The sequence below is a fragment of the Rattus norvegicus genome, chromosome 8, assembly GCF_036323735.1.
Source record: "Rattus norvegicus strain BN/NHsdMcwi chromosome 8, GRCr8, whole genome shotgun sequence".
Lineage (NCBI taxonomy): Eukaryota > Metazoa > Chordata > Mammalia > Rodentia > Muridae > Rattus > Rattus norvegicus.
The window spans coordinates 118,467,416-118,487,570 of record NC_086026.1 but is presented as its reverse complement, the minus strand read 5'-3'; the positions used below and the strand labels follow the sequence as shown (position 1 = coordinate 118,487,570).

The following is a 20,155-nucleotide window of genomic DNA, read 5'->3' as shown; positions in this document are numbered from 1 at the left end:
ACAGTGACGCAAGTTGGCAAGCCTCAGATAGACATTGACACAGGATGATGGGTGAGCGTTGGGTGAGGCGAGAGGTCAGTATTAGAGGAATCTTAGTGGGAAGGCAGTGGGAATGCAAGAGACTGAAGGGGCAGGCGCTCAGGCAAAGAAAGGACCAAGAGACAGAGACAGGCTCTGACTAGTTTGAGCCACAGTGACCACAGGGGGGCCCTCTTCTCCCTAGAGAAGGACAGCAGGATTGTGGTCCACAGAGCTTGTGGCAGTAGAGAAGGGCGAACCACAACTGAAGAGCTGAGGTAGAGGAGAGGAAAGAGAGACCCTGAGGCTGTTCTGGGGTTGACAGTTCTCAGGATGTAGATGGCCACAAAGACGAAGGAGGGTGTGGGAACCCAGCCAGAGTGGGAGGGAACTGCAGGCTGGGACTTCGGTCTGGGGGAACTTTTCTCGCTGCTTCTGCCTTACCCTGGGGGGTGCGTACAGTGAAACGGTACTCGGTGGCACCGAGGACTGGGTTCCAAGACACTCGCAGCCGCTGCCCAGGTAGTTCTGTGGCTTGTAAATTCATCACCGGGCCCACCAGCTGCTCTAGCCCTTTGAGAGAAGACAGTGTGAAGTTGACTGCAGTTGCTAGACTTGACCAAACAACGTACAGACCTACAGAACCCTTACCAGTAGGAACCACAGTCGCAGGAGTGGCCACCTCACGGCCCTCCAGCAGAGTGTAGAGCGTGAGGCGATACTCAGTGCCTGGCTGCAACCCATCCAACTGGTAGCGGGTCACATCAGGGAGCAGTTCCACTTTCTGTGGTGGTTCCAAGCCTGCAGGATGGCGGGACCAGGTTAGCTGAAGCCAAGCCCCAAACCCTGCCTCTAGGCTCTCCACACACACTGACCACTCTCACGATGCCACTCCAGGCGGTAGCCGCGGGCCTCAGGCACCAAGTTCCAGGAAAGGAGAATAGATGTGGGGCTCAGGATGATGGGGCGCAGTGTCTGCTCAACAGAAGAGGCTGCCCAGGGCACATGGGTATCAGTGGCCCCCTGTACCCTGTCCTGCCCAGCCAGCCTGAAAAAGGGACCCGCCCAGACTTCTCACCAGTGCGGGTAGTCAGAGAAGCAGCAGGCCCCACGCTGCGGCCAAATAGGGCGCTCACAGTCACCTCATAGTCCGTGCCAGGCTTCAAGTGATCTAAAAACACTGACCCCTGCCCAGGGCTCAGGTCCTGCTGCTGTGCCCCCCCACCTGTGTAGGGACACAGAGGGTTCAGTGGGCCTTGTAGAGGCAGGAATCGATAATTTTGTCAGTCCACGCCTCTCACTTACCACTGAGGTCCCGCCATGTTACGCGGTAGCCATTAGCACCTGGTACCCTCCTCCAGGCCACCAGGAGGCTGTGGGATGTGATGTTCTGGACGCTCAGCTCTAGCCCTTCCTTGGCAGCTGAGGGAAGGCCCCACCAGGGATTAGTAAAGCCAAAAATAGGAAGGGGTTTAAGGGCTGGGTGGTCAGGAGAATGGGGTCAAAGGTTGACAGAATTGCTTACTGGTCCGAGCTGTCCCACTCACAGCCTCTCCGATGCTGTTAGCATAGAGGGCCACCACAGTCACTTGGTAGTCAGTTAGTGGCCGGAGACCCTGTAGTCGCATGCTGGTCTCACCAGCCGGGACGTTCACCTGCCCAAGGCCAGAAGTCATCTCATATGGTCCAGCCAAGTCCTTAACAGCCACCAGTCACTGCTGACCTCCTTACCTCCTTTCGCTCACTTGGCAGTGGCTGTCCTAGCCCCGTCAGGGGCGTGTACTGAATTTTGTAGCCAGTCACAGGGCCACTGGCTGCTGTCCACTGTACTCGTAAGGATTGGCTACTTGGCTCAGACAGCACCAGGTCCCGGGGCCCAGACGGAGTGTCATCGGCTGCGAAGGGGGTTGGGGGACAGTATAGGTCAGGGGTGAGGAGTGCACAGGTCAGCACTCCCAGGCTGGGATCAGGGTACTCAGAATGGGCAGGAGCTTACAAGGCAGGGTCACAGGCACACCACCAGCCGTGGTGCACACCCTCCGGGAAATGAGGGGCAACAGGGTCCTCAAGATGCTGAAGTCATTGACAAAGAAGAAGAAATCGCTGGTTGGCTGTGAGGCGATGCGCTTCAGTTCCTCAGGATCGGCGTTCTTGATTCCTGAAGTGGTGTCCATACAGGGCTCAGTTGTTTACACATTCTCTGCACGGTCCCCACTCCAAGAGACCCCTCCCCACCTCAACTTGGTTCTCACCCACGGCAAACAGCTTGACCCCCTGCCTCTTCAGTTTTTGGGCAGCTGTGTCCACTAAGTCCTGGGATTTCCCATCTGTGATCAGGATACAGACCTGGGATAGGTGCCAAGACCAGTCAGGGATGTTTCGGACATTTATTTTGGGGTCACATTTGGAGGCATGGTAGGTTTAGGGAACACCTTGGGGATGCCAGGACGTGTTAGATGAGGCAGGAAGACCCGGTCGGAAACGTGGAGAAGAGCAGCCCCCGTTCGAGTGTTACCACCCTTATAGCTGAGCTCCCGGATGGCACGAATGGTGTCACCCCCAGAGCCAAGTGTATCCAGACCAAATTCTGTCCTGAGGGGAGAAAGCAGGGTAGCACAAGGCAAGGGGCCATGACCTTTTCCAGCCCTGCCTCTGAGATGAGACCTCTTTTTTTTTTTTTTTTTTTTTTTTTGGTTCTTTTTTTCGGAGCTGGGGACCGAACCCAGGGCCTTGCGCTTCCTAGGCAAGCACTCTACCACTGAGCTAAATCCCCAGCCCCGAGATGAGACCTCTTAAGAGTACCCTTGGTTCCGAGACCCCAACTTTCTACCACGGAAGCTTCCACATTAACAGCCTCCTTGGGTGCTACTTGACACATCAATGTCACTGAGCCTTAATGAGCCTGGGACCCTCAAGGGGGGGCGGGGACAGGATATCTGATTATATAATAATTATAGGAGGAAGGACCCAGTTTCAGGACAGTGAACACTGGCCAGACAAAATGGAGAGCCCAAACATGCAGACTCCAATAGGAGCCCAATACCTGGAGCTCCTGGACTCCTTTTCTCTATGTAGATCAGAAAACAGAACTATCCTGTCCATCCCCCACCACCTCTACCCCAGGACCACCCCCCAGTGGGCTGAGGGGTGTTTTAAGACAAAACCACTCTTTCAAGTTATCCCTACCTCTCTGCAGGGGAGTGTTGGCTAGGAGGGCCTTTCTGGGCTCTCCAAACCCTGTTTCTAGACTCCTTCCTGTCAAGGGGTCTTAGGGCCTACAGTCCTGACCCCCAAGTCAGCTACTCACTGTGGATCATCACTGTACTGCACTGTTGCAAATCGGACGCCCTGTGCATTGGCTGCTCCTGAGAAAGGCAGCACCAGCCCCTCCAGGAATCCCCGCACTTCTCGAAAGTTGCTGCGGCCAATGGACGAGGAGCCGTCAATCAAGAACACAATGTCAGCAGCATAAAGGCGGGTGCAGGTCACTGAAGCAAGGAGGAGAGATCATGACCTTTTAGGGAATACAGGTCCTCTAGACACTGAGGTCCCCAGGGACTTGGGGACTAGGAGGACAATAGGCTTGTCTTCCTATGCAAACGGAGCCCAGGTAGGCGTATTTCTGCCAGTGTTGGAGGAAACCACAGTGGGCCTGGGAACAGAGCTTCTCAAGGGAGGGCTGGAGCACCTTGGGGGAGAATAAGCTGCAAGCAGGGGTGTAGCTCCAGGGCTGAGATCAGCTTGCAGAGACTGTTGCTGATAGGACGGAGGATTCAGCGTGCATCTAGGGAGCTAGAATTGGAGTGCTATGGGGTAGGAGGCAATTTGGGGAACACAGAGTAGAATTCAAGGAGTTTAGGAAGAATCCATGAAGAGTTTGGAGAAATCCTCGGTGGAAAGATGTCAGGGATAAAGTTTGAGTAGTTGCATAGGTGACAGGGTGCCGAGCCCCGGAAGATGCCCACCTCTATCTCTGGGCTGGGCCCACACTCCGGGCGCCCCCACCAGGATCTCGGCAGTGCAGAGCGCAGCGACCAGGAGCCGCAGCCTCATCCTGAGTGATAGAAACAGTCAGCCAGGAACCCAACCTCTGTCCCTTGTCTCCCAAGCCTTTGGCGGGTGGAAACCGAGTGACCCCCACCCCAAGTCCTTCCTAATCTTGCCTGTGCGCGTTAGCCTGCTCCCGCCGCCGCCGCCGCAAGTCCCGCCGGCACAGAGGAGAAAAGTCCCTGATCCCAGGAGGCGGAGCAGCAGGCGGGGACCTGGCAGCCCGCCCCCACCCACCTCCCCAGAGGTCGCTTCCCCCACCCCACTTCTCCTGGACTTAAGATATGACGCATTTAAGGGCAAGGTCAGGTCCCAGGGCTTTTGGGAATCACCCAGAGTTTTGACAGATACTTCGAGAGCACCCCAACCTTATTTAGGGGTTACAAGTTTTGACTGCTTTCTAGTTAGGATGGCCAATGAAGTCATTGCTGCTCTCTGAAATGTGGACAGGTTCCAGCAGACCCTAGGGTCAGCAGCCTGATGTTAGGGCATACTGCAGCTGGTGCTGACTCACCCCTAACCCCATGGGGGTGCCCAGACAAAGCCTCAGGCCATAGGTCCTGACAAACTCGAAGCATGTGAATCAGCCTTGCTTCTGTCTGGTGGACCTCCTGTGCCCCACCCTAACCTTTATGATAGGCAGAGCAGCCCCCAGCAAACGGGAGGCTATGGGACTATCCTAGGGACTCCCATTGGGCTGGATCTAAGCAACGCTCCCCACTTTGGAAGAAGGAACTTGTGTCATGCGCCTTCCTATTTGTCCGTCCCAATGCCTCTCACTCCCTACTGTGTGGCTTGTACCAGTCCTAGACAGATGCCATCCAGCTGTGTTTGCAGAGAGGGAGGGTTGTCCATATGTGGAGGGATGGACCACCCATGCTGACAGCTCATCTCTCAGGAATCCACCTCCTGAGACCCATGTACCCATTGGCAGGGCATGTCCACGATTCAGGTCTGGTTCCCCCATCAACTCGCCTTCATTAAAGCCTTTGAGAGTCCCCTCTGGCCTACTTTTGTAGACCCTTTGTACTCTGTTCCCTGACTAGGCCAGGGCCAATCCATGACCACTTCCTTTCCTTGATGCCTCAAGGTATCTAACTTTCCCCTCCCTAAGTGACCCCCTCTCTCAATTCTTTCCTCTGGACAGTTGTTGCCAATCCCAGGTCAAGCCCACTTTCCTACTGATTTCCTTTGGTTATACATGCATGCTGACTGGGCGGGTATCATCAGTACAGAGAGACACTCCTAAGAAAACTAGCCATCACTTGGGCCGTTTCCCTTGCTTTCTAGTCTGTCTTGTACAATTCTGCACCAGAAACTCACCTCCTCATCACCACTGCTGGGCTGCCTGCAATATGCCTGACCCTGTGACCTCCTGCAGATCCACAGGCTAAGTGGGGAGATGGGGACGGGTGGAAGTTTTTATAGTTTTCTAGCATGGGAAAACCTCGGGGCACAGGGGACCGTCCACTGCTATTTCCCTGTCGTCTAGAGAGTTGGAATGTCCCTTGTCACTGAAGACTCTCACTCTCATCTGGGGACACAGTGCCTTTACAGGTCCCAGAACCTTTTCTCAACACCGGGGTCTCCCCGGCATTGTCCCCAGGGCCTCCCATCCCTAGGTGGTATACTCCAGACGAGGGCAGTAGAGAACCAGGCATGTTCTCACAGCCGAGGTGGGTAACAGCAGGATAAATGTGGCGTGTATGGTATGAACATACATGTACACATGGACCTGGCCTTTCAGGAGGATAGGAGGTCCAACTTAAGAATCCTGGCATCCAGGCAAACCTCACTAGAGCTGGAGTGTCCCTCAGAAAAGGCTCCGTGTGGAGTCAAAGGCAGCTGCTGTGAAGGTAGGTTAGGGATGACTAGGTCTACGGCAGCCAAGTTTCATGAACAGAGAGAGGTACGGACCCTCTAAGGCCCTTGACTGCAGTGTCCTGGCAAGATTTAGCTACCGTATGGGAGAGACCTGTACCTACCTCCAGCTCTTCCCTCAGGGCAATGGAGACCCCAGAGGGTGACCTTTTCCCTTTCTTGCCTCCCTGGCTTCAGTCATGTTTTGCCAGATGGCACCATGTCTCCAACTAGGCCCGTATCCCACCTTATCTTCAATACCTCCAAACTCCTCACCTTAACCGGGCAGGGTGTCCTCTGATCCACACGTCCCTCTGCTCTCCCAGTACTAGAGAATATTGCTTGTACTTCCACAGTTCATTCACCTCTTCCCATGCCCATGGCCCCATCATAACCAGGTTCACTGGGATTGCTGCAGACATGTAGCCCAAGACCCCATGCTAATTTACCAAGTTCCTTCACAGTCACCTGGAAGGCAGCTAGCTCCTTGAGGAGGAAAGAGGAAATGCCTGGGCTCAGAATGCAAGGAACCCAGAAACTCCCAGCAGCCCCTGCTCTGTCTAGCGCATTTGTGTTTGTAGCCTTTGGGGTCAGACATTAGCTTGGAAATCAAATCTCACTCCAGCGCATTGGATTGGGCACTCATTCCCAGACATGGTTGGTCCATCTCCACACAAAGCCAGGGTTGGGTCCATCTGAGTTGTGCTACCTAGCAGTCCAGATGGTCAAACAGTAGGATGACTTGCCCTTGACAAGTGACGAGAGTCAAGGCTTGTTTGGTGCTGGGAGACTTAACCAAGAGCCCCTCTTTGAACATTCAACTAGATTCCACTCACACTTAGCAGCCAGAAGGCTCAAGAGGCTCAGACCTTTGTGCCCACCTTGCCACCGGCCTCCTCAGGGATCTCATAGAAGCCTGGGGAGCCCAGAGTGAGGCCTACCAGCCCACATTCCTCCCAGATCAGAGCTCTGGAAGGAGTAGCTGAGGGATAATGCAACGGAGAACTCCATCAGGAGATGGCTAGGGCCTGGCTGCTTCTAGAAGATGGGGAAGGGTTCTCTAGGACAACAGCTCAGGACTTGCCTGGGACAGACCTAGAGGAGGGAGTGGGCTTGGGCCCCACTGAGCTCAGGGCTATTCTTGGAGCCTGAGTCAGCGGCAAATAGAGGCAAAGGATTCTTGCCTTGCCTGTCCAGACAGCAGTTGGAAACAAAATCAGAACATTGTGCTCCAGGCTATCCTCTCTATAACCCACAGTAAACACGGAGAAGCAGCTTCCTCTGGGACACTAGTGGCCCCTCCCGGTCCATCCCAGCAGAATAGAGGCCACCAGAGGGTGGCTCGGAAGTCTTCAGTGAGGATTTTCCCACATAAGCTCCTAATTTCCACACTGGGACCTCAACAGGGTACAGGCTGGGCCTGTAGTTTCCATGACTCCCACATCCCATCCCTGGGACAAGCTGGATGAGAAATGTCCCCCATGCAGCTGAGTGGAAACATCTGGGCAAACTCCCTGCAAGCATCAAAGGCTTCCGGTCTCTGCTGCAGCCTCCACACTTGCCCCTGGCTGAGGACACGAGACTATGGGAAGGCTGAAGGATTCAGAGGGTGCAGCAAGTGAGGGATGCCTTTGCTCCCAAAGGATTCCATGCCAATGCTAAAGAAGGACAACACAGTTCTCAATAGGACTTTATTGGTGGTAACTGGCTGCACACAGCTGAGCAGCAGGAGTGGCGTCTGTGGCAGGGACCCCGAGTCCCCGGCCCCGCCCTGCTGCCTGCCTGCGCAGACTTCCTGCCTAGAAGCGCAGCCAGAACATGCCACTGCGAATCCGGTTGTAGTCTGAGAGCTGTTCGATGGGGCCTGCGGGGATAAGGCGGGGATCAGGGTGGAGGGCCCAGCCTGTACAGGGACACCTGGCCCCGTGCCACCCAGCTCAGAGTGGCTGCCCAGAGCAGCACAAGACAGGCTTTGAGTGAAAGGAGGAGGAACACATTCCCCAGGGTTCAGGGCCTGTCCTTTCATGCTCTGGCGCTGGCAGCCCCACCCCACATGCAGGGTACCTGCTACCTGGTGGGCTGGGGATGGGTGGGGTATTAATGGAAGTAGCTTGGCAGGGAGTTGGGAACTGTTTGGGCAGGTTTTCTGAAAAAGAACTCTCTGGCAGCCAGGTTACTGGAGAGAGCCCCAACTTCCTTCTTGAAGTGTAAGCTGTGCATGGGGCAGCAGAAGGGGTGGGGGCCTGAGGAAAATGACAGAGGACGGACCTTCTAGATTACTTACCATATCCAGCCACTGCTGGACATTGGTCATAAAAGTACTTGGAGCAAACCTCTCGAACCATCTGGGCATCCACCTCCTGTGGGGGGAGGCAGAGAGAACACGAATGACAGGTACTAGGCACCCCCTGAGCCAGTACCTCCTTAAGTCAACCCACATCTGCTTGTTCTTGGGAGCTGTTCCTTTCCTCCCTGCCTATGTCCACAGTCATCAGTGTCTCTCTAATTACCCCCACCTGCAAATGGCAGCTGCCTTGGATAACAGATGCTTATGCGAGCAATTTGTGCTGTATCAGACCCCAACTCTAATTCTGCAAAGGCCCACCAGCCTATGGCTCTAGACCCTCTTCCAGGGCTCCAATTACCTCAATCCGGCTCTCCCACTCAGCCAGAGGGATGCGGCGGCCATAAGTCAGGAGGCTGCGACCAATGTCTTCACACACAGGGGTGGTGCCTTCAAGGGAAGTGGAAAAGCTTATAGATCTGCTCAGTCCAATCTTGGACCCACAAAGACCTCTAGAACCATGCTCTGACCCCTGAGCACAACCCTTGTTTCCATAACAACCTGTAGTAACAACAATAGTGTGGCTACCTCCACTTGCACCTGAAGCTCCAAACATCCACATCTGAGGTGGCAGGGTATCTGTGGCCTTAAAATCTTTTGTCCCTCCCTCTCTCTTTCTCCTCGTTTTCTTTTGAGGCAAGGTCTTGCTATGTAGCCTTAACTAGCCAGGAATTTGGTAAGCAGGCCAAGCTAGCCTCTCTAACATACAAAGATCTTCCTGCCTCTGACTCCAGAGTGCTGGAACTGCCCAGCTTCTTCTTCTTCTATTTTTTTTTTTTTTTTTTTGGTTCTTTTTTTCGGAGCTGGGGACCGAACCCAGGGCCTTGCGCTTCCTAGGTAAGCGCTCTACCACTGAGCTAAATCCCCAGCCCCTCTTCTTCTATTTTTTAAAGATTTATTTTGTGTACATGAGCACACTGTAGTAGCTGTCTTCAGACACACCAGAAGAGGGTATCAGATCTCATTATAGATGGTTGTGAGCCACCATGTGGCTGCTGGGAATTGAACTCAGGACCTGTGAAAGAGCGGCCAGTGCTCTTAACCACTGAGCCATCCCTCCAGCCCCCAGCTTCTTCTTTTTTTTTTTTTTTTTTTTTTTGGGTTCTTTTTTTCGGAGCTGGGGACCGAACCCAGGGCCTTGCGCTTCCTAGGTAAGCGCTCTACCGCTGAGCTAAATCCCCAGCCCTTTTTTTTTTTTTTTTAAAGATTTATTTATTTATTATATATAAGTACACTGTAGCTGTCTTCAGATACACCAGAAGAGGGCATCAGATCTCTTTACAGATGGTTGTGAGCCACCATGTGGTTGCTGGGAATTGAACTCATGACCTCTGGAAGAGCGGTCGGACGCTCTTAACCGCTGAGCCATCTCTCCAGCCCCCCCAGCTTCTTCTTAAGATAAGGTCTCCTACACTATCATCCAGCCCTGAACTCACTCTGTAGCTAAGGGTAGCCTCATCTTCCAAATCCTGGAATTACAAGTGTGGAACACCACACATGCCAAGGTCCTCCTTTCTAAACATGGCCACGCTATAGCTTGAGTCACAGTGGTCACTACTGGGATATACAGAATCCCTCTCTAGTGGATGCAGGACTTACCATCCAAATGAGATATCAAGGCATTCCTAAGGATGTTTTTGCCCCGAGTCACCTCACTCTCTGTAGCGCTGGTGCACAGGCGCATCCTAAAGCAAGGGGAAGGGTGTGGGGACTTGAATGATGCTCATGTTGGGAGACTCCCAGTGTCCCAGCCAATCACCCCTCTCTCAGGATGCAGTACTGAGCTGAGACTCACCACTGGCCTTGCAGGAAGAAGATCATGTCATCGATGCTCATGGCATCACAGACAAAGTGTGCGCCCAGCAACCCGGTCTCAGAGTAGGAGATGTTGAAGGTCTGGAAACTCTGGCAAAGCTTGTTAGCTACAGCAACGGAAGCCAGCGGGCTGGACAGGTGCTGCCAGAGGCAAGGATCAGAAGCACCCCTCATATCTGTGGCACATACCCTAAGCTCCATAACTCATAGACCACAATCCAGCACCCTCTGCTGAGGACAAAGCCTGATTGCTGTTCCTGGTACTTACCACTCCACCACCGTAAGTGCAGTCATAGTGGCCTATGATGGCATTGGCCACTTGGAGAGCCACGTTGTCTGGGTTAGCCCAGCCAGGTCCCTCTACTGCAATGGCCACATGGGCCAAGGGCAGGGCATCATCCCGATGTCGGATCTGAAACAACACATGTCAAGGTTGAGACGCAACCATACCTCCTGGGAAAACAGAAAGGATGCGAGATGCTGGACCCCTTGCCAATGTCCTAAGGACTCTGACACTGCAAAGACAACCATGTACTTAAGGGCCCTCCCAGAGGTCCCCAGTTCAGAGAACCAACCCTGCTGCCAGACAACACACCTCACTGCCAGTGAAGCGACATGGAGTTATACTAGGTACAGCGTCTTCTTCATACACCTGGGAGACACTGCTGAAGTGATCCTGGGCAAGGTCTAGCAGCTGCTGGTGCTTCACCCCTGAGGGAACAGAGGGTGTTAGTGGTCACCAGTCCAGGTACAGGTAGGAAATCAGACAGGAGCAGGAACACGGCCTCACAGCAGGGTGAGAGACAAGAGGATCCACAGACAGAGTATCTCAAAGGTAAGACAGGCACCTCAGGGCAAAACAGCCCGTGGCCTTAGGTACATGGAACCTAAAAACAGACTTGAAGGGTGGGGAATCTGGAGAGATGGCTCAGAGGTTAAGAGCACTGACTGCGGGGTTGGGGATTTAGCTCAGTGGTAGAGCGCTTACCTAGGAAGCGCAAGGCCCTGGGTTCGGTCCCCAGCTCCGAAAAAAAAAGAACCAAAAAAAAAAAAAAAAAAAAAAAAAAAAGAGCACTGACTGCTCTTCCAGAGGTCCTGAGTTCAATTCCCAGCAACCACATGGTGGCTCACAACCATCTGTAATGAGATCCGATGCCCTCTTCTAGTGTGTCTGAAGACAGGGATAGTGTACTCACATACAATAAATATATACAATAAATAAACATTAAAAAAAAAAAAAGAGTACTTGTTCTTGCACACCAGGGATTGGTTCCAAACACCACACATGCCCATGTGATATTCAAACATCCAGGCAGGCAAGACATGCATACACATAGATAAAACTTTTAAAAATTATGTTGGGGGTTGGGGATTTAGCTCAGTGGTAGAGCGCTTGCCTAGCAAGCGCAAGGCTCTGGGTTCGGTCCTCAGCTCCGGAAAAAAAAAAAAAATTATGTTAAAAAATGGGAGGATATTTAAGTGGTTAGAGCTCTTGCCTTAGGTACAATCTAAGCATCATAAAGGTGGGGCTAGAAACAAGGCTCAGCAGTTAAGGATCTTCAGTTCTGCTCTTCAGAGGACCTGTGTTCAGTTCCTGGCACCAATGTCAGGTAGGGCACAGCTTCATGTAACTCACTCCAGGGGATCGAACATCATCTTCTGGCCTCCATGAGCACCCACATGCTTGTGGCATATATACAGACACACACAGTCACATAAATTAAATCTCTGGGCCAACCTGTAACTCAACAGGTAAAGGCACCTGTTGCCAAGTCTAATGACTGAATTTGATTCCTGAGATCCACATGGTAGATTTGCACGCACGTGTGTACACACACACGCACACACACGCACACATGCTTCCCTAGTTAGTCTGCCTTACCTGACCCTAACCAGCAGCAGCAGAGCAAGCTTTAGCATAATCATTTCCCCTTGGCCCAAGTCCCCCACTAAACTGATAACCTCCACCCTTCAGAAATCTGTTTGAATGACATGTGCTCCCCACCCACCCATCTCTAATTCTAAGCTCCCATCAAAACCTCTGCTATAATTCTGTGCTTCCCTGTTAAGGTGGCACCACTCACCATCAAATGTTCATTATCACAGAGCCAGCGGCACCCAACAGCAAGGCTATCAGCACAGACTCACGTGTCTTCCACTGGCCCTCAAATGCATTCTAGGACTAAGTGAGGCTAAGAGAGGTTTGTGGCCTAGGCGGGAGCTGAGAGCCAAACTGAGGCATGTACTAGAGAAGGGGCACACTGTATGCCCAGTTCCAGTGGACACCAGATGCCAGCAGAATGGGATCCCATCTCCAAGCAAACAAGAAGAGTCACATACCTTCATGACAGGACAAGAACAGAGTTCCCCGGAGTCCTCTATGTTCAGAACCAGAAGATCTACACATTGCTAATCAAGTTTAGGTTCACCTGACCAGGGCTTCAGCAAATCCATCACTCACCTCCAGCGGCAGCCAGCACCATTCGGGGAGCTTTGTAGTGCCTGCTGAGGTAGTCAGTCAAGTCTGTGCGCGACAGCCTCCTGCAAGACACGCAGCTGAGTCACACGAAACACCGCTGAGAAGAGGCTTCTCTAAAGAGCAGGCTTTAGCTCACCCCTCAGTCCCTTCTCACAGCCAGAGAGCCAAGGAGGGTATGGGCTGATGCTGGGCCCTGAAGGGGCGTCTGATTTCTGCTGCTGCACACCTCTTGGCACACTCCCCACCAGAGGGACAGCTAGATGGTCCTTCCCCCAGAGTGTCAGGACATGCATGGAAAGATGTCCTAAACAGAGCCCAAGATTCAAGTGAAAACCCCAGAGCTAACAGGGTCACAGGACCAGATGGCAATTCAAAATTTGTATAAATTAGGAAATCAACAACACGGGCAGTTAGACAACCTAAAGGGCATGTGGCTGATGAGGACACGCATTATTTCACAATCTCAACCAGCTCTCACCTGACGTTCTCACTGGGCCCCTCCACAGCCTGGGCTAGAGGTGTGCCCTGGAATGCTGTTGCATGCAGGTAATCGAAGACTACATTCTGCATAGAGGCATCGTTTTCCTGCATCTCCCGCAGGATCACATCTCGCTCCTTCTCGATCTGCGAGTCTTCCAGACTAATGTTCTGCACAATATCTGCCAGGAGCTCCACAACTGGACACAGAGGAACGTGTTAACCAGTTAACCAAGCGTAGTGGCGCACGCCCCTAACCCCAGCCTTCGGGAAGCCAAAGCAGGAGGATTACTAAGAGCTCAAGAACAGCCAGGGGTACAGTTAGCTCAAAGCCACCTTGGGCCACATAATGGGCTGTTGTCTCAAAACTTAAGGGCTGACTCAGTGAGAAAGGGCATTTGCTCCCAAGTCTGACGACCTGAGTCTGAGTGCCAGAATCCACATGGCAGAAAGAACGAACTGATTTCTGCAAGTCATCCTGTGACCAAACACACACCAATGCACACACCACACACAATTTAAACAGTTTAAAAACCTGACATATTTAGGTGCTTAGCAGAGATAATTTCACTGTAAATCTCTAAGCCTGGCACCTCCCTCTGTTGTACACTTGCAACAAGGCCACAGCTCCACAGGTGAGCTTTTGGGAGCCTGACTTGTGCATCCCTGGAGATTGCCCTGAGCCCACACCTCCTGTCAGGCGTTACCTTTTGGCAGGTCCTTGGACAGTGCCTTGATGAGGTAAGCAGTGTGCTCCCGAGTGCTGTAGGCATTAAGATGGGCGCCAATACTCTCTACCTCCTTCTCTAAGGCATTGCCAGGACGGTTCTTTGTTCCCTGGAATCAGACAGCAAGAGGACCAATCAGGAGCTAAAGAGACGGCCGAGTGGCTAAGAGCACTCGGACCAGGTTCCATTCCCAGCACCCACATAGTGGCTCACAATCACCTATAACCGCAGTTCCAGGAGATCCAATAGCTGTACATGGTGTACAACCAGGAGTCACGGCATACAGGAGCCCGCCTTCAATGCGCTCCTCTGAAACCCAGCACATACCTCCCTCATTACATTAAACAGGCCCTCAGCTGAGCACACAGCATCATGGACCACTGGATGGAGACAATCAGTGACAGGAGAAACAGCATGGCTGCAGTCAGTGTTGCCTAGTAACCAGAGCTCACCCAACAGGTCTCCTAACTTTCCAGTATTCCATGTTCTCTAACAGTCATGGTCAGATAATCTTCACACCTGTGTCACATCAGACTCTCTCACGGTACTGCCTCACGGCACACACTATGCCTGCACACAACACACTTGGGTGCGTTGTTGATTCTGCCTCCACATCCCTCCACATCACATTGCCTCAACATTTTGTCACTTACCAAAAAACAAAAAAACAAACATGGGTTCTACCTTCTAACTAAGGGATGTAGGTAATCTACATAGTGTGACATTTTACAAGCAAGGAAGCATGACCATGCCTGCAAGTTTGTTATAACGCATACATGTACATGTGCAAGTTTACTAAATCTGCCATGTACACAGGCGCATGACAAGCCTAGTGTGATGCTTAGTTTTAGCCATCAACTTGACACAATCTGGAATTACTGCGGAGTCTTACTGAGGGATTATTTAAATCAGGCTAGTCTGTGGGAATCACCGTTCTCTAGGGAGCAGACTCTAAATGATCTAAGACCAAAGAGAGATAGCTGAGCATAAGCAGCAGGCAGGCGGGCGGACAGGCATTTTCCTTGCATCCAGTCTTTCTATCCTTCACCATGGATGTGATGTGACTGGCTGTTCTAAATTCTGGCCACTGTATTTCCCTGCAGTGATAGACTGACCTTACACAGGGCTCATCAGATAAGCACGCACTCACAAAAACATTTGGCTCCTTCCAGAAGGGTAGATACAGACTATGGCCCAAAATACCCATAATCAGGAGACTAATTTTTAGATCTTTGGCCTTTGAGATAGGTAGTCCTAATCTGAGGGAAAACAGACTTCACAAGACTTACCTTGAAAGCCAGATGTTCCAAAAAGTAGCCTGCTCCATTGTTCTTCTCAGTCTCATAGCGACTGCCAACGTCAATCCACACTCCCACCTGGACAAGAGAACACCAACAAAAGGAACCAGCCATCAGTCCAGCTCCTAGTCACAAAGCACCTGAGGAACTCCACACAGGCTTCACGTAAGCCTCATGGTGTAATGTGGGGGAGAGCTGCTCCATTAAGACCCCTACGATCAGAAAGACAAGAGGGCCACAGCACAGGGAAGGAACCAAGTGATTAACCATACGCCTCACCTCTTTTACCTGCCTTATTACCTCATGGCTATCAGAAACATCCAAAAACATCTCTGGTGCTTATCTTTGAAGCATCTGGCCTGATTTTTGAACTCACAAAAATCCCCCCTGCCTTATTTTCTTTTAAAACTATTTTAATGTATATTGGTGTTTTGACTGCATATACGTCTCTGTGCAGGTATCAGACCCCCTGGGAGAGGAGTTACAGATGGTTGTGAGCAGCCATGTGGGTGCTGGGAATTGAACCCAGGTCCTCTGGGAGAGTAGCCAGTGCTTATACTCAGAGCCCTCTCTCCAGCCCCCCACTCTGTCTTACCTTCAACTGTGCCTATTCACTTGGCTCCACAACTATAATTTTTAGTTAATCTACTTTCTTTTATGCACGAAGCCTATCATTTGCAGACAATAGTTTATTTTCTACATTCTAAGAAACATATGTGAGCTAGGTGTGGTGTCCCACATCTGTAACCCTAGCATTCTGGAAGGCAGAAGCAGGATTATGAGTTCAAGGCTAGCCTGTGCAACACAGCATGACCCTGCCTCAAAAACAAAACCAAACCAAAAACCAATCACTATACAACCCCTTGCCTTGTTCTGATGGTTTTATTCTTTCATCAGGAAGGGAGCTACAGGCTTCGATGCTTTGTATTTCAGCATTTAAGGAGGTACTGAAGCGGGGTGCGTTGGAACACACTATTAACCCTAGCAGAGGCAGGTTACACAGTGAGACCTTGTCTCGAGAACAAAGAGGAAAGCAACTTTCTGAGTGAGACCCTGTAATGATGCCTCAGAAACTCCCACATGGATCTCCCCACATTGTTAGGCAGGTCCTCAAAGCAACCCTCACCTTTATTTTTCCTTAAAGATTTATTTATTTATTTAATGTATATGAGTACACCATAGCTGTTCTCAGACACACCAGAAGAGGGCATGAAATCTCATTATAGATGGTTGCTGGGAATTGAACTCAGGACCTCTGCAAGAGCAGTCAGTGCTCTTAACCACTGAGCCATCCCTCTAGTCCCAGTATGGGTTTTTAACCCATGAACCATCTCTCCACATACACACCTCTCACCATGCTCCAGGTAACAATCAATATTCCTTTCATTTTTTTGAGGCAGGATCTCACCATGTAGCTCTCACTGATCTTGAACTAAGAGATCCATCTGCTTCTATTTCCTTTTTTTTTTTTTTTTTTTTTTTCGGAGTTGGGGACTGAACCCAGGGCCTTGCGCTTGCTAGGCAAGCACTCTACCACTGAGCTAAATCCCCAATCCTGCTTCTACTTATAAAGTGTGAATTTTAATATTCTTTTATGTTTTTTTCTTTTTTGAGACAGGATGCCATATAGCTCAAACTGGCCCTGAATACATTCTATAGCTGATGATGAACTCCTGCTCCTTCTGCCCACCTCTCAAGTACTAGATTGCGGGCATGCGAGCACTGTGAACAGTTTCCTGACGAGCTGTGAAACACGCTACTTACCCACATGGCTGAGCTTATCTGCTCACAGCTAACTGTCTACCACATGCTTTGCGAATAGATGCTATACGCCAGTGTGCAGGATAACTTCAGATAAGCATGCCTTTTACTCTGTGTGTGAATGTATGTGCACCTGTGTGTAAGTGTGGGCGCCTATGTGCATGTGGTGGCCAGAAGCTACACCATATCCTTCCAAGCTGGAGCCTCAGGCATTTGCAGGACTCTCAGCTTGTTACCTGGGTGCTGGGATGTGTACTCCAGCTCTTGTGATTGCACAGCCAGTGCCTTTAACCACTGAGCCATCTCTCTAGCCCCAACAGTCCCCTGACTCTTAACATCTTAGATCACGATCCACAGTATCCTTCGACTTTTAAACGACACCATCTTTTCTCGGTAACGGAAGCATAATCAGTTTGTGGAATAGAGCATGATTTACTAAGCTTCATTAGTAGGTTTTGAGTCTATTCATGTAGGTTCTACATGTCAAGGAATTTATATCCTGTGTTTATAACAACTTTATCACAAGTCATTATTTGCTCCTAGAAAAAGAATCAGACAAAAACATAACCCTAGACAGGCAGTGGTGCACACGCCTACAATCCCAACATCCAGGAAGCAGGGACAGGCAGATCTCTGCGAGTCTGAGGCTAACCTGACCTACACAGACTGCCAGAACACTAGAGTGCAGGGTTACACAGAGAAACACTGTATTGAAAAACAACGAAACAATTTAGCCCTACTAAATGTCTTGGGAGGATTGGTTCTTGGAGTTTTCTCACCTAGTAAACACACCTAGTAAAGATTTCAATTCTTGACTCCATTTTGAAGATTTCTAAATTCTATGTTCACTATTTCATATGGATGAGTGTTTTGCCTGTGTGTATGTATATGTGTGTGCCTAGTGCCTGTGGACGTCAGAAGAGGGTACAGGATCCCTTGGGACTGGAGATATAGATGGCCGTGAGCCACTGTGTGGGTGCTGGAAATCAAAGCCAGGTCCTCTAAAAGAGAACAAATGCTATAAACCAGACTCAATTCTCCAGCCCAATTTGCAATTTTGAATAAAATATTTGAGTTTGTGTGTACGTATCCCAGAAGGCCAGAAGTGGGGAAGGCTAGAAGAAAGTGTCTGATCTCCTGGAGCTAGAGTTACAGGTGGCTGGAAGTTGCCCAATAAAGACGCTGAAAGCAGAAATCTGGTCCTCTGTAAGAGCAGCAGCCCTCTTAACCAAAGAGCAAACCAGTGCTCCAGATTTGCAACTATTTTTGGATAATCATCCAATTCAATGTAATCTTCAAAAGCATTTTTTTTCTTCCTTCAGTGCTACGTATCAAGCTCAAGGCTTTATACTCACTAGGCAAAGGCTCCACCCCAGTTAATTTCCCAGTCTTTCAGAGGCATTTATTTTCTGTGTTCAAGTGTAGCACATACACATAGATACAAATATCTATGGAGGGCAGAGGAAACTGGGTGCTGTCGCTTATTACTCTACACCTTGTTTTTTTACTTTTGAGGTAAGCATTGAAGACTCATGCCTTTCTTTAATCCCAGAAATTGGGGAGCAGAGGTAGATGGATCTCTGAATTCAAGAGGTCAGCTTGATCTACAGAGTGAGTCCCAGCACAGCCAGGACTACACAGAGAAACCCTGTCTTGAAAAAAACATGAGGAAAAAACTAATTTAATTTTTACGTATGTATACATGGGATGGTGAGATACTGTAGGGTTTAGGAGTTGCTCTTCCACAGGACCCAGGTTCGATTCCCAGCACACACAAGGCAGCTCACATCCACCTGTAACTCCAGTTCCAGGGGCTCTAATGTCCTTTCCGGGCCTCCGTGGGCATTATGCACAGACATGGTGAACATACACACATTTGAGTAAGCCACTCATACAGGTAAAAGTAAGACCAGCTAGACACACTTGCCGCTGTGAAGTCAAGTCAGAATTGAAGACTGGTACAGGGACAAACCCGGCAGTACTCCAGTCTCCACCCAAAACACGTAAGACTGCAACCCAAGGTCACATCCCAACCTAGGACAACACGGCGCGCCTCATCTGGAGGACTGGCAAACACTCACCGTGCAGGTAGGATGCGAGGACTGCTCCGAGGCCACACGCAGCCCGTTGTCCAATACGCTGACCTGTGTCTCCGGCACGCTCTGGAGGGCCTGGACGAAGGTTGCGGTACCCCGCAAGGCAGGTAGCCTCAGCAGGGCCGGCTAAAGGAAGAAGGTGACCACTGTAAGAACTGCTCTCCAAGCCTCTGGGACCTCGACTCTCACATCCAAGCCCGAGAAGATACCCATCCCCGCCCTCCGCCATGACCTTCCCACGGCCCTGACCCCCGCGACCTCCCCACTCAGACCCGCCACTGCTGAGACAGCCTACTCCTCATCTGCGTGCCAAAGCCCTGAGCCCTGCAGCCCAACGTCTCGCTGCCACCTCACCGAGCGGCAGGTGCGAAGTAGCGCTTGCGTCCCAGAGCAGGCCGCTCGGCAGACTGCGGACGCCGCCATCTTCTAACTTCCGTCAGCGTAAAGCCGCGCTACGCATGCGCAGGGTGGAGTATGAGGCGCAGGCGCTGTAAGGAAGAGTTGGTGCTCGATCGCCCCCTGCTGGGCATCAAGTCCATTGGCAAGAATTAATCGCATGTTGTCGTTTGGTCCTTGTGCCTCTAAGAGAACCTGCGACTGGCTGGCCCTTAGACGGTCCCATTCGTCGCCTTCTTCCACCTGAGGGAGGCGGTGTGCAACTGCAGGAGATGTAAGCCAGCAGCAGCTCAGAGCCCTGGAGGACAGTGGCTCAGCACACATTAAGCCCAAAAGCTGAAGCACTTTTCTGTCTGTGCTCTCTGTGCTAGAAGGTGTCTGGGAAGAGGAGACAAAAAAGAATAAGGAGTTCAAGGACATCCTCTCCTGTGTAAGGAGTTCAAAACTATCCTGGGCTATGTAAGACAGTGTCTCCAAAATGTAAGAAAAAAAAAGTGTGTGTGAAAAGAAGGAACCGTGTAGAGGTAATTTGTGAAATAGGACTCCTTGTTTGGAAAACAAAAACTAAACAAAAAAATGTCTTTTCTGTATTTGTGATTATTTCAAAACATTAAAAAAACTATCTGAAATCAGACAAACAATACTTAGTGTATATTGACATTTTGTGGACCAGAAATATGATTTAGAGCAGAAAATAAAGTGAAATAAAATCTTTTAAATTGCTGGATGTGGTAGTAAATACTGATAGTCCAAGTACTCAAGAGGCAGAGGCAAGTAAGCCCTCTGAGTTCCAGACCAGCCTGGTATTCACAGTGAGCCAAGGATATCCAGCGAGG

At 50.8% G+C, this 20,155-nt stretch overlaps 2 protein-coding genes across 2 annotated transcripts in view; both read right to left on the bottom strand.

The window, feature by feature from the left end:
• The window catches only part of Col7a1 (collagen type VII alpha 1 chain), a 32,373-nt gene extending 28,166 nt beyond the window's left edge, over positions 1–4,207 (bottom strand). The window contains exons 1-12 of the mRNA NM_001106858.2: positions 3,984–4,207; positions 3,326–3,506; positions 2,451–2,610; positions 2,271–2,364; positions 2,015–2,176; positions 1,750–1,913; positions 1,544–1,673; positions 1,324–1,440; positions 1,097–1,243; positions 894–1,010; positions 670–819; positions 463–591 (exon numbers count right to left, since the gene is read on the bottom strand). Of these exons, the coding sequence (NP_001100328.2) occupies positions 463–591; positions 670–819; positions 894–1,010; positions 1,097–1,243; positions 1,324–1,440; positions 1,544–1,673; positions 1,750–1,913; positions 2,015–2,176; positions 2,271–2,364; positions 2,451–2,610; positions 3,326–3,506; positions 3,984–4,071 (1,639 nt within the window). The 5' untranslated portion in view covers positions 4,072–4,207. The remainder of the gene's footprint in view (positions 1–462; positions 592–669; positions 820–893; positions 1,011–1,096; positions 1,244–1,323; positions 1,441–1,543; positions 1,674–1,749; positions 1,914–2,014; positions 2,177–2,270; positions 2,365–2,450; positions 2,611–3,325; positions 3,507–3,983) is intronic.
• Positions 4,208–7,602: 3,395 nt separating this feature from the next.
• Uqcrc1 (ubiquinol-cytochrome c reductase core protein 1) lies at positions 7,603–19,348 on the bottom strand. Its single transcript, NM_001004250.2, has 13 exons — positions 19,278–19,348; positions 18,909–19,049; positions 15,058–15,144; positions 13,748–13,877; positions 13,042–13,240; positions 12,546–12,625; positions 10,680–10,795; positions 10,353–10,496; positions 10,065–10,225; positions 9,869–9,954; positions 8,571–8,659; positions 8,210–8,285; positions 7,603–7,789 (listed from the first exon to the last, which is right to left on the bottom strand). The coding sequence occupies exons 1-13, from the start codon at positions 19,344–19,346 to the stop codon at positions 7,725–7,727; spliced, it is 1,443 nt and encodes a 480-aa protein (NP_001004250.1). The 5' UTR covers positions 19,347–19,348; the 3' UTR covers positions 7,603–7,724.
• Between the last annotated feature and the right edge of the window lie 807 nt (positions 19,349–20,155).

Bases quoted from the DNA above. Each gene is read 5' to 3' on its own strand.
- Uqcrc1 (NM_001004250.2), bottom strand. From the start codon at position 19,346: ATGGCGGCGTCCGCAGTCTGCCGAGCGGCCTGCTCTGGGACGCAAGCG. The intron at 19,050-19,277 runs GTGAGGTGGCAG...TTCTTCCTTTAG, and splicing joins TACTTCGCACCTGCCGCTCG to CCGGCCCTGCTGAGGCTACC. The intron at 7,790-8,209 runs GTAAGTAATCTA...TTATCCCCGCAG, and splicing joins TCCAGCAGTGGCTGGATATG to GCCCCATCGAACAGCTCTCA.